The 12,774-nt window shown below is 53.0% G+C and overlaps 2 protein-coding genes across 2 annotated transcripts in view; both read right to left on the reverse strand.

Moving 5' to 3' along the window:
• KCNC3 (potassium voltage-gated channel, Shaw-related subfamily, member 3) overlaps positions 1 to 4,224 on the reverse strand; it is a 13,332-nt gene extending 9,108 nt beyond the window's left edge. Inside the window, exons 1-2 of the mRNA XM_008576025.1 lie at positions 4,073 to 4,224; positions 3,757 to 3,955 (exon numbers count right to left, since the gene is read on the reverse strand). Of these exons, the coding sequence (XP_008574247.1) occupies positions 3,757 to 3,955; positions 4,073 to 4,224 (351 nt within the window). The remainder of the gene's footprint in view (positions 1 to 3,756; positions 3,956 to 4,072) is intronic.
• A 113-nt stretch (positions 4,225 to 4,337) lies between these two features.
• NAPSA (napsin A aspartic peptidase) lies at positions 4,338 to 10,722 on the reverse strand. The gene is made up of 9 exons (XM_008576027.1): positions 10,631 to 10,722; positions 8,050 to 8,191; positions 7,845 to 7,968; positions 7,536 to 7,654; positions 6,828 to 7,027; positions 5,628 to 5,750; positions 5,389 to 5,533; positions 4,867 to 4,965; positions 4,338 to 4,646 (listed from the first exon to the last, which is right to left on the reverse strand). Exons 1-9 carry the CDS (start codon positions 10,720 to 10,722, stop codon positions 4,461 to 4,463), a joined length of 1,230 nt encoding a protein of 409 aa, XP_008574249.1. The 3' UTR covers positions 4,338 to 4,460.
• Positions 10,723 to 12,774: the final 2,052 nt, after the last annotated feature.

The following is a 12,774-nucleotide window of genomic DNA, read 5'->3' on the forward strand; positions in this document are numbered from 1 at the left end:
GGCTGCTGCTTGCTGGCCCCCTGGCGCCCGCGGAAGGACGAGACGCAGACTGAGCTCAGCATTGGACGGGGGGCGGGGCGGGAGGGAGGAGCCGTGAGGGGCGGGGACGCTGGGGAAGAGACAGATGTGATTGGGTGGGAGCAGGAGATGGACGGATGGGGCGGGGCCGTAAGAGACAGAGACGGACACGATTGGGTGGGAGGAGGAGATAAGACAGAGGGGGCGGAGCTGCAGTGGAGGAGAAACCGAATTGGTTGGCCCAGGAGAGGTGGGGCGGGGCTGAAGCCCGGGAGGGGCGGGGCTGGGACTGTAACACTAACAAACTGGAAGAGACGAGGCTGCAAACGAAGCACACCGATTGGATCTTTCTGAGAGAGCAGAGAGAAGGGGCGGGGAGTCGAAGGAGGGCGGGCCGTGAGTTTTGCCTGGCTAGGCAGCACTGGGAGAAAGGAGAAGGCGAGGCTAGATGTGAGATCGACCTGATGGAACCGAAAAAAGGGACGTGCGGGACAGAGGGAGGGGCCGAGTCCAAACTGTTTAAAAGAGCCCGACAGGCCGGGAGGGGTGGAGCTACAATGGGAGAGGCCGTTCTGATTGGACCGAGAAAAAGGCGGAGAGAAACAAGGAATCGCACGCTGGGACCTAAAGCCCTGGCAGGCAGGACCCGGTGGGGAGGGGCAGATGGAGAGCGCCGGAGTGGGCTACTCACATTTCTTAAGAGGGGCAGGGGGTATCTTAAGAAGGGGCGCGGCCAAATAAAGTAGAAACAGTCCTGATTGGACTGGGACAGTGAGGGTGCAGGATTAACTAGGGGCGGGAACTGGGGATGGATCACTTTCTTGCGGAATGGCACGAGGCTGGACTGAAAGGCGTCAAGGCGACGGGAACAGAGACCGAGTCCTGGTGAGAAGGGGCGGAGATGAGCAAGGCCGGGGGGCGAGGTAAAGAAGGGGCGGGGCCGAGGCTGCCAGCTTGGCTTGGCTAGACGGGGCTGGGCCGGGAGAATGAGTGTCTGGATGGATGGGGCGAGACTGAGGAAGGTGGGTGGGGTCTACGAGTGCGAGAAAACATCCTGAATGGGACGTAGGAAGGCGAGACTAGGGAGGAGGGTGCTTGAAGGGGTTTGAAAGCAGCCAGGTTAGGCGGGGGCGGGGCAGGTCTAAGGGAGGCTAGAGGAACGGGAGGGGGGGACGCTAGGGGACAAGTGGGACCTGTAAAGGGTGCAAAGCTGCCGGACTGAACGTAGGGGAGGAACGTGGAACGAGGACTTTTGGGGGTCAGAGAACTTAGAAGAGGTTCCTGACTAAGGGTCAGCGGGGCCTTAGTGGGCGGGGCGAGAACTCCCAAATGGTGTGGGATAGGGGACGAAGCCTAGACAACGGCGGACTGCAGATGGGACGACCGAGGGATGGATAAGAACAGGTGAGGAGTGAGCACGAAGTGAGACAGAGAGGAGGGGAGAGCGGAGAGGCCGAAGCTCCGGGAAGCACGGTCCAGACTGAGACAATGGGCGGGGCTAATGGCAAATGGGACGGGGTTAGGTGTCACAGAGGCCCGGTGGGGGTGAGGGGAGATGGCGAGCTGGGGGCGGGGCCAGAACAACGCCTCGGAGCGGGCCGGCCCCGCCCCCTGGACTGTTCAAGCCTCTGCGAGGCAGGGCGCAGGCGCAGGGGCTGGGGCGGGGCCAGCGGCTGCGGCCGGAGCTGCGGAGGGAGGAGGCGGGGCCTGTGGGAGGGAAGGGGCGGGTCAGGGGCTGCAGGCATCCTCTCCACGCACGGTCCCCGGCCCACCGCCTCCCTCTGCAGGTGCGGCGGTCGGTTCGTATCGCCTCCCCACTCCACCCCCGCGCCCGTTTTTGTGTTTCTCGGTGTTCGTTTTCCTCTCCTTTCTCTATTTGTCCCTCCATCTCTGTCCCCCTCCCTCTGAATGTCTGGTCTCTCTTTTCTAAGTCTCTGCTCTCCCTCTGGGTCTCTGAATCTATCCCCCTCCTTTTGAGTCTTTGCCCCTCTTCCCTCTATGCCTGTCTCCTCTCCCTCCAGGGGTATGCCTCTGTCTCTGCGTCTCTGTCCCCCTCTCCTTGAGTCTCTGTCCCCCTCTTTGTGTCTCTGTCCTCCGCCCCCTCCTCCCAGGATCGTCCCCCCTCGCTAGGTCTCTGCCCCTTCACTGCCCCCTCGCTGGGTCTCTGTCTCCTCCCTCTTTTTCTCTGTCGACCTTCCGTACCATCTCCCCCGTGTATTTTCCCCCTCCTCCGTCTCTTTACTCCCTCTGTTTCTGCAATTTCGCTTTCTAGCTGTCTTTCCTCTCTCTCTCGGTCTCTTCCTCTTCTCTTTCTCTCTGTCCTCTCTGGTATCCACCCACTCCCCGTGTCTCACCCCGTTCTGGGTCTCTGTCTCTCTTTCTGGGTCTGTATCCCCTCTCTCTGGGTCTCTGTCTCTCTCAGCCCCCACCCCTCTAACCCCCGTCCTGGCCAGGACTCGAGGCTGCGTCACTGCAGAGAGAGTTGCAGAAGTGGGGCCTGTCTTGCATAACAGGGAGGTAGTTTCCCTCACTCCCCAGACCCTGGGCTCCCCAATGTCCTCAATCCAGGATCCTCGGGCAGCCCTCAAATCTCTGATGGGATCCACGAGGGCAGAAAAAAGACATCGGCTCTTCCAACCCCTCTCTGCCTCGAATTCTGGTGTACCCCAGGCTGCAGTGAGTCTTGAGGTGAGGGACTGGGCTGGGTTGAGTGAGGCTCCTGGGCAAGTTGGACTGGAGGCTGGAACAGGGGTTGGGTAGGCACTAAGGGCTGGGAGTAGGGGCTAGACTAAGGACTTAAATCAGCCATCTTCCTTATCCCTCCCCTCCCCATACACACACTTTTCTTTTCTGCTTTGACGGCAGCCAGGCATGGGATCAAGTTACCAAATCAGCGTTTTTGCAGAGGTCAGAAGGTGTGGGAGAAGGTGGGGGCAGGTGGGGGAAAAGGGGCTGGAATTGATGAGAATATGATATGAGACTCAGGATTGGAGACCATGGGAGGTGGGGAGAGGTAGCAGGCAAGGAAGTAACAGAATTGTCCAGACTTTATCAGGCCCTTGGAAATCGAAAGCCGTCACTCCCTCGTGGCCCTCCCCAGGCCCCACCAGGGCTTGTGGGGAATTAGGGAGCCTGGATTCTCCACCCGTCCATTAGAGAGGAGGTAGCTTCTGGATGCATGATGGGGGCTTGGGTTACGGGACACCTGGCTATGTTCACAGATCAGGGGGAAGTGGACTCGATTTTTGGCAAGGGACACCAGGAGGAGAGAAGCCAATGTCTGTCCCCATCTTCAGGTCCTTTCCCCACCCCTGCTCCTCCCCTATCGATCCTTTCCCAGGCTCCCGAGGCACAAAATTCCTGAAACCTCCCAACTCCCACCTCCGTCCACCTTGGCGTCCCCTTCCATTACTCCTTCCTTCATTCCCCAAGGCCCTGGAATTGGGGGAGGGTCTTCCCCTCCCTGACGTCTAGAACCCTTCCTTGTTCCTCTGCCCTCATTCCCATCAGTTTCAAATTCAGGAAAGGGCGTCTCTGGACACTAAAACTGAGCATATGGAGACTCCTCGCCTACGATCCTTGGACCTCTGAGACCCTTCAAGTACCTTGGCCCCGAAAGCTCGGAGTCCAGGGGCATCTCTCCGCAGTAATACTGGGTCCCCGACTCCCGAGCTCCCTGCCTCCAAAACTGGGATTTGGGCTCTTACCGCACCCGGACCCTGAACCTTCGCCCCGTACCCCGTACTCACCCCAAGTCGAGGCGAGGCGGGTATGGGGGGATCCCGGGCTGGCGATGGGGGGAGGGGTGACCCAGCCCGTCCGCTCTGGGCGGCAAGAAGCTGCGGAGGGGGGAGTGACATCACCGCCGGAGGAGGGGCAGCCCCGCTCCCCCCAAGCCGGGGCTTCAAGCTCCGCCTTTATGGCGGACCCGGGGATCCTGGAATCCCCAGAAGGCAGAGGAGAAGCAGAAGATGAGGTCCGCGGGAGTGGCATCCTCCCCCTTAGAACAAGGGCTGGGAAAACCTGTACTGATTGCAGCCACCCGCACTGTCACCTGTCGCTGCCGTCGCGACCTGTCGCCTCCCATACATGTTGTGGCTGCGCCGGCCCCCGCCGGGGCGTGAGCGCGGCGTAGACTACAAGGTCCGTGATGCTCTCGTGTGCGGGACGCCTCCGAGGAGGTGCGGTGTGGGCACGGGGCGTCATGGGTTCGTCATCTAAGATCCCCTCACCAGTCAGACCTAGAGAAAGGGGCTGCACCCTTTGCCTCCCTCTCTTCCTCAGCTCCGAAGGTCTAGGCACTAGTTTTTATTAAAAAAAAAAAAAAAAAAAATCACGCGCTTAAAAGAAGTAACCCAGGTCAACAGCGGGTTTCGGCGGCGCACATGCGCCCAAGCGGGGCTTCCTCCGGGGACTGCGCGTGCTCGGGCCGCCCCTCCCCCTCACGCTCCGCGAGAGCGAGCGCGCGCCAGGCCCACGCGGGCACCGCTCTTCATGTCCCCGCGGTCGAAGACAGCCACGTAGGACCCCAAGAAGACGTCGCCGAGGATCCAGCAGGGCTCTGCGGGCGGAGGCAAGTCCAAGGCCTGGAAGCCGGACACGCAGAGGTGGATGCCACCTCGAGCAATCTGCAAGGCGATCATAGGGCCACTGGGTGTCACGCCCTACGGGAGCACCAGTTCCCTGGGAGTCAGTGCTTTCTTTGCACACTCCCTCCCACTCCCCTATCCTGGGAACAAGAAATGTGTCTGTGGTCCCTACCCTGTCCTGGTGATGTCTCACTTTAGCTCCACCCTCTCAAACCCAGTCATATGACGTCTCTCTGACGTCATTATGACGGCCACCTACCTGGATGACGTAATCCTGGGCCGTGAGGTTAAACCAGACCCCCCCAAGGAGGAGGGAGACTTGGGGGAGCTTTGGGATTTCTGAGCACTGGATGAGGTACTGAGGGAGAAGAGACAAGGAACAAGTAAAGATGGGAGATCTCTGCCGTGCTTAAATCTCTTCCATAGATCTCCTGTGCCATGGGGTAATGTCCATATTGGGCAGCTAGGTATTCAGGCCTTGTGTGGACAGGCCCTGTCGTCTAGGCTTCTGTCATCCAGTCCTAAATAAACCTGCATTATCATTCCTCCCCCCAACCCCTAGCACCACCATCCGGTGAGCCCCTCAGAGTGGACACTGGGAGGTGTACTTGGCTCCTCCCAATACCCTCCCATCTGTCACTCACTAGGTCCAGTCCCTTCTGCCCTCGCATACCTCCTCGCTACCTGCTTCCCACCCTCGGGCCCCAGCATCCTTCCCAGTGTCCACCATCAAGTTCCCAACAGCCTCCCAGTCTACACCCACGAGGGACTGGGGCCTTACCTCCCCAGGCAGCACTGGAATTCCCCCAATGGCTGCATTCAGGGCCTGGATCTCCTCCGTAGGTCCTGTGATGAGGGATGTCCCTGTGTCCAAGATGGCAGCACAGCCTTGGGCACAGAGAGTCAGCCCTGTGCCCACCTTCACACTGCGAAGGGGAAGGGGGCATTCATTAGAGGCAGGGTCCTAGGAGTCCAGGCCCCCAGCCCCCAGCTCCAGACCCAGGAGGCCAAGCCCCTCACCGCTCCATGTGGATCTGCCAGTAGGCGGGGACTGTGACTGGCACAAAGGTGAGGGGTGGGATGTAGTGTGTGGGGTCTGAGCCCCCCAGGACCAGCTCTCCTCCATCAGTCACTTCAGGGTCCCTGCAGAGGCAGAGTGCTGTCAGTGTCACTAGCGTCCCCCCTGCCAGCCCCAGGAATGGCCAGGGATGGGACTTCCTGCCAGTTGGGTCGTTTCCAGATTCTAGGTGGGGTAGTGAAATGCAGGCAAGGCCTAGATGTTGGGACTGGAAGCAAAGCAAGAAGTGAAGAGAAATGGTGATGTTCTTGATGGAGGTTAGGACTTTAGGGTGTTAGGGACTCCCTGAAGTGGGGATGGGACTACTTGATTTGGCTGTAGAAGTTAGAACTTTTGGGGGGAAATTTCCTGAGCTCAATGTCATAGTAACCAAGCAGAATATTTGTGTTTCTGAATTGGCTCTAGAAGGTGTGACTTGTGTAGGAGTGGGGTGGCTTTCTGGGTAGTGGTGAGGCTTTCTGAATTGCGTGTCCTGTTATTTAGAGAGGACTTAGGCTTCTTGAGTTGGCTGGGAGTGAGGGCAAGAGAGGGTGGGGACTTCCTGGAAGGTGTAGGAGGGCAGGATATACTAAGGGGTAGGTGGTAGTTTCAGAGTGGGCTGGATGTCTGAGTAACTAAGTGGGCATAGGATTTTTCTCACTTTGGGTGATTGGCCTCTGGAAGGGATGGTGGAGACTTCTTGGATGGTGGGTGGGACTTTCTGATTATAATGTTGACCTCCCAAAAGGTGGGTTGGACTTCCTGGATTAAAACGGGCAATTCCTGGCTTCTGGTGAGTGTTCTCAAGTGGAATTTGAACTTTCTTTATATTGAAGAGAGGGTTTCAAAGTTGAGTATTTGATCGGGTGGAACATAGAATTTCCTGGTCTGATTTTGAAACATGGGACATTTTGAACTGATGGTAAGTTTCTTTACTATGTCTTAAGTTATCGCTTAAGTTGTGGGACTTCTGAATAGGGTTCAGGTGTTTCTTATATTGGGTAGGAGACTTCCTGAAAGGAGGATGGAACTTCCTGTGTTGGGTGGGTGACTTTCTGAAAGAAGGGTGGGTACTTCTCCATTGGGTAAGGGACTTCCTGAAGGAAGGCAGATCTTCCTTCTTGGGTCTAGGACTCATAGATAGGGAGACCCTCCCCCAATACCTGTTGAGGTAAAAGGAGAAGACAGGGTTATCCAGTAGCCCCTGTTCCACCATCATATCCAGCGGGGGCTGAACTCCTTCCACAGCCAGAATGGGAAAACCGAGGCCCAATATCCCGTCGAAGTGGGCAAAAATGAAGGACAGGCTGGGCTCCCACAGAGCCTCCCCGAAAATCACTGATGCACCCTTGATTCCCCCAATCTAGGAGTAGATTGAGATGGGGACATTTACTTCTGGGAGGACATTACCTACATATCCCTGAGACCCCGCAAACTAAGGCATGAATCCCAGGTATGGGGACATTTGGAAACAAGTCCGAACTGCCTAAGAAACTTTGCTTCCCTTTTTGAGAAGCCCCAGTCCTTCACCCAGGAAGTCCTGCCCCATCATGCAGGAAGCCCTGCCTCCCCACTTGATAAGCCCCATCCCCTTTACTCAGGAAGCCCCGCCTCCCTTGAGAATCCCCACCCCTCCACCCCTTTACTCAGGAAGCCCCGCCTCCCTTGAGAATCCCCACCCCATCACGCAGGAAGCCCCGCCTCCCCTGAGAATCCCCACCCCTTTACTCAGGAAGCCCCTCCTCCCCACTTGATAAGCTCCATCCGTTTGCCCAGGAAGCACTGCCTTCTCAAGCCTCTCTCTAGGCTAGATGATCTCAGATATTGGGATTCTCCCAAGCTCAAGCCTTCTTGGGGTGAATGTCACGCACAGTCAGCTTGTCCTCACTCAGGATTCCATTTAGCCTCCCAGATCCATATTGAATGTCAAACTTGGTTCCATTGGGCCGGAAGGAGCTGGAAGCTTTGGAATCAAAGCGGTGGTGAAACCCTAGGTCAGAATATCAGAGCGGTGTCACTGGGGGATGGGAGTCTCCCCAGTGCCTCCTGCCCCTTTGACCTTATCACCTGTGAGGGCATCAGAAGAGAAGGATGCCTCAGAAACCTTTAGGAAACTGAGGCCTAGCCCCTTCCTCTCCCCTCACCCCCATTCAGCCTTATTCTCCCCCATGATAGCTCACAGCAAGGCACACTGAAGAAATGGCATCTCCTGGACGGGACCCAGAGATTGGAGGAGCCAGTGTCAAAGACAACAGAGAAGTTTTGTGGAGGCGTCCCCAGCCCAATTTCCCCAAAATACTGGACCTAATGGCAAAACAGGAGACAGGGAAAATGAAGAGTTTGGCTTAAGAGAATAAAGTTGGGGCGATGTGGGGCTTGACTTACATTCAGGTAGTTAGAGAGAGGCACAAAGCTGGGCTTGTCCCCAGGGGATGGGGGCCCCAACCTGGGGGCTTTTACTGGCTCTCTCCATCCCCTCAGTGAGCTCAAGGTCCTGCTTCCAGGCTGGACTCGGCGAAGAGGGATCCTGCAGGGAAAGAGGACATTGACAGTTAAGCTGCCCTTCCTTGAGACCCTCTATAATACACTTTCCCCAATAGCATATAATGACAAATTAAACATCTCTGAGGGCCTGCAATAACAGTCATTACTTGAAACCCTACAATAACAGCCATCCAGGAAACTCTACCAAAGACACCAGGATGACAAATATCCCCTAAGACTCTACAAGAGCAAGCCATCCCAAAGAGACCTTTCCAAAGACCTTTTAATATCCAAATACCTTAAAATAAGCCATTCCCAGAGATTCAACCTTCACGAAGGTTTCCAAAGATCCTAACATAAAATCTAGCTTTTGTAAAAACCTCCGATGATGAAACCCTGGGATGACGAACCATTGCATGCTTCAATTCATGATGTCGAGAACCATTGGAGGAAAAAAATGTAAGTACCAATCTTAATTCCACTCTTTACACTATCTTCCAGCTGTATCAAAACCTAATGTGGAATGTAAAATTATAAGAGCATTAAAAGCAACTAAAATGTTTAACTGTGGGAAAAGGAAGGCTTTTCTAAGCATGTTACCAAGATCAGAAACCATGGATGAAAATATTGATGAGTATGACTAAAATTTTAAACCTTTGTACTAACCCCCTCCCACGCACAGTTATTTAAAGTCAAAAGACAAAAAATCTGGAGGAAACAAGTTGTATGTCAAAGAGTTAATATCCCTAATATGCAAAGAGCTTCTATAAATAAATAAGAACAAGATAAACAGCCCAGTGTTCAGAGGCAATTCATCATGGGTCTCACATTTCTGCAGAGGCACTGGAGAGAAAAGAAAGAATAGGAAGAAAATAAGAAAATGGGCAAAGGACATAAACAGGTACTTTGCAAAAGAATTACAAACAGCTTCTAAAGACATGGAAAGATGTTCAATCCCAAGAGTGAAAACAACAACAACAACAACAACAACAAAACAAATGACAAGAATGAGAAATCTTGAGCCAGCCCTTTGCTCACTTGGGGGAACGTGGTGCTGACAACACCAAGTCAAGGGTTAAGATCCCCTTACCGCTCATCTTATAAGAAAAAAAAAAAGTGAGAAATCTTGTTTCACTCTGCAGATTGGCAAAGAAATGAGAATACTCAGTTGGCTAGGGAGAGTAGATGGTTACAAACTTTCTGGTGGATGATTTGGCAGATATGTATCAAATGTCTTAAGATTGTACCCACCTTTTCTTTTAATTGTACACACCTTTCATTTTTATTTATTTATTTTTTAAAAGATGACCGGTAAGGGGATCTTAGCCCTTGACTTGGTGTTGTCAGCACCACGCTCTTCCCAAGTGAGCGAACCGGCCATCCCTATATGGGATCCGAACCCGTGGCCTTGGTGTTGTCAGCACCGCACTCTCCCAAGTGAGCCACGGGCCGGCCCCCTGGGACAACATTCTGAGACTCACTGCTCTTTGCATCGTCTTGGAAAATGTCCATGATGTATTAGGTTCAAAAAGCAGGTTACCAAGCATCTTGTGCAGTGATACTTTTGTGCCCGCCTCTAGTTACTCCTTGCAGCGCTGCCCCCTCACTCACACCTTTGCCCCCCCCCCAGCATGACTCAGTCTTTGAGAGGCACAAAATTGTGAAGTGGGGAAAACACTTCCTGTAAAAGTACTCCCCTCCCCCAATCAAGAGTTGGGGGGGGGATGGGCTGGCCCGGTGGCGCACTGCTGTAGTGCGCCGCTTGGGAGCGCAGCGGCGCTCCCGCCGAGGGGTCGGATCCCACATACAGACCGGTTCCCGCTCACTGGCTGAGCGAGGTGCGGGAGCAGCACCGAGGGTTGCGATCCCGTTGCCGGTCCCGGTCCGGTACCGGCGCAACACTGAGGGTTGCGATCTGTTGCCGGACACGAAAAAAGAGACAAAAAAAAAAAAATAATAATAATAATAATAAGAGTTCCAGGGGATAAAGAGAAAAGAGGAATGGAGAGATTGGGGTGGGCATCAGAGATAAGGTAGGGGGAAGACCCCTCGGGTGGGGTTCCCCAAGACTGGACTTCTTGAGCCCTAAACAGTTTGGAGGATGTGAATCTGGGGGAGTCACAGGTCTGGGTCTCCAAGATGGGGAGGTGGGTCACATGTCTAGTGACCCCAGTAGCAGATCATCAGAGCTCAGGGTGGGGTGGAATCTGCAGGGACCTCCCAGGAACACGTACTGAGAGGAGGGAGAGAGGTCTCAGAGTTGGAGGATCTTGGACTTAAAAGGGCTCAGATCTTAGGAGATGTCAGAATGGAGCCCTCAGAGGCAAGAGCCCAGCTTAGAGATCTGGGAACCCAATAAAGAGCAGCCAGGGATCCTGGGGTGTCAGGTTTGGGAGTCACTGAATTGGGGAGCCCCAGACTTAAAGGGCAAGAAGTAGAGAATCAGTCCCAGATTTGGGAATGGCAGAAGGGGTCCCCATACCGGATCAGCGTGGCCCTTGCGGGCTCCACCTTCAGCAGCAGCAGCAGCAGCAGCAGCAGCAGCAGGGACAGCAGCAGCGGTGACAGAGACATCTTTGGGGTCCCCAGTGTGGACCCAGGCGTCCTGGGGCCCTGTTTTATTTCCCGGAGACTCCACCCTGTTCACTCCCCACCTCCAGGTTTCTGAGGTGACCACGGCATGACAGGCAGGGTGGGGGTTGGCAGGGGGGAGAAGACAAGGCTGATATTTTTGAGGATTTGTGAGGAGTATTTTTGTAGGGTCACCAGAAGTAGTACCCCATGCCCTGGGCCTTCCTCACTCCCAGCTTTGGTGGTGGAGGGGTGGGGGTTCTCCTCCGCTGGGACCACCCCCAGCCCCCATCCTTTAGCCTCTGTTATTTTTACTTGTAACTTTCACTTCACTTTTCAGAGACTCATTAACCACAAGTGTTCCCTTGGGCAAGCAGGAGGGACAGGCAGGGGGAGGGGAGAGAGGGTCTGATTAGACGCCTGCCTTCCTGTACTGAGTGGGACTGCCAGCGTCTCAAGACCCTGACTCTTATTGTTTTATTTGGAAAATACTGAGAAACACACAAACAAAAATCACCCATAGTCCCCTGCCATCCAAAAAGTATAAAAATAATTCGCAGTGTCTCTTTCTGTCCACCTGCCCCCTCTTCTCCCCGATTAAGCTTCTCGAATTTTCACAAAGATCAGAAATCTAGTTGAAATTCAGATGCAGATTCCTGGGTATCACCCCCAGAGATTCTAGTTCAGGAGGCCTGGGATTGGGCACAAGAATCTGTATTTTTAAACAAACTCACTGATCATGGGACCACAAACATTTTTGAGAAACTCTACTTGAGCTTTCTGGCTTTCTAGTTTAGATTCACATGTCAATATCAGCATGCACATTTATATATTTTTTTCAGTAAATAAAAGCAGACTGTACTTATGAATCTGCAATTTTTTTTTTACTTAACCTTGAACCTTAAGAAAAAAACATATAACTTGCCTATAGTAAAACACACAAATCAAAGTGTGCGGCACAATGGCTTTATTTATTTTCCTCAACATTTTAGTATGAAGATCTTCAAGCTCAGAGAAAAGATGAAAAAATTATAGAGTGAACCTCCATGAACCCACCACCTGGATTCAACAATTAATATGTTTTGCTGAATTTTCTTTATTACACATCTATCCAGTGATCCATCTATCATCCAATACTGTAACTTTTTAATCATATATATTTAAAATAAGTTGCAGACATCATATTCTTTCCTCCCAAACACTTGAGCATTTACATTATCAGCCTGATAGATTTTTATATACGTGTGCACCGCCACTCGGATGGAAATACAGAACATTTCTAGTTCCCCAAACGGTTCTTTGTCACTGCCTCCCAGCCAGCGCCTCCGGAAGGTAACCAATACCCTGACTTCTATAACCACAGTTCAGTTTTTACTGTTCTAGAATGTCACATACAATTAATCACATGAATTCTTCCTTCCTGTCCATTTTCTATCACTCAATATCATATCTGTACATGTCTTTAAAAGTCAGAGCATATAGATTTACCTTATTTTTTCCCAAACATCTTATGAAGATTTCCAAACATACAGCAAAGCTGGAAGAATTTTACAGTGAACACTCATACACCCACCACCTAGACTGTACCATTAACATTTGTCCATATTTGCTTTATGACATTTTATCCATCTAGCCATCCTTGTACCCCTGGGGGTATTTTTGTTCCAGGGGACATTTGGTATTGTCTGGAGACATTCTTGGTTGTCACAACTGTGGGGATTGGCAATATGCTATTGGCAATGAGTGGGTAAAGGCCAAGGGTGTTGCTAAACATCCTGCAATGCATAGAACAGCGCCCACAACAAAAAATTATCTGGCCTGGGCCGGCCCGTGGCTCACTCGGGAGAGTGTGGTGCTGATAACACCAAGGCCACGGGTTCGGATCCCACATAGGGATGGCCGGTTCGCTCACTGGCTGAGCGTGGTGCTGACAACACCAAGTCAAGGGTTAAGATCCCCTTACCGGTCATCTTTTAAAAAAAAAAAAAAAAATTATCTGGCCCCAAATGTCAATAGTACTGAAGACGATTAACTGTGCTCCATCCATTCCTCAGT

Source organism: Galeopterus variegatus, unplaced genomic scaffold, assembly GCF_000696425.1.
Source record: "Galeopterus variegatus unplaced genomic scaffold, G_variegatus-3.0.2 Scaffold1274, whole genome shotgun sequence".
In the NCBI taxonomy this organism is placed as follows: domain Eukaryota; kingdom Metazoa; phylum Chordata; class Mammalia; order Dermoptera; family Cynocephalidae; genus Galeopterus; species Galeopterus variegatus.

Excerpts from the sequence above, each read along its gene's own strand:
- NAPSA (XM_008576027.1), bottom strand. The coding sequence starts at position 10,722 with ATGTCTCTGTCACCGCTGCTGCTGTCCCTGCTGCTGCTGCTGCTGCTG. Across the intron at positions 7,655-7,844 it reads TTTCTTCAGTGTGCCTTGCT|GGTTTCACCACCGCTTTGAT; the intron begins GTGAGCTATCAT and ends ATTCTGACCTAG. Across the intron at positions 4,647-4,866 it reads CCCAGGATTACGTCATCCAG|ATTGCTCGAGGTGGCATCCA; the intron begins GTAGGTGGCCGT and ends ATCGCCTTGCAG.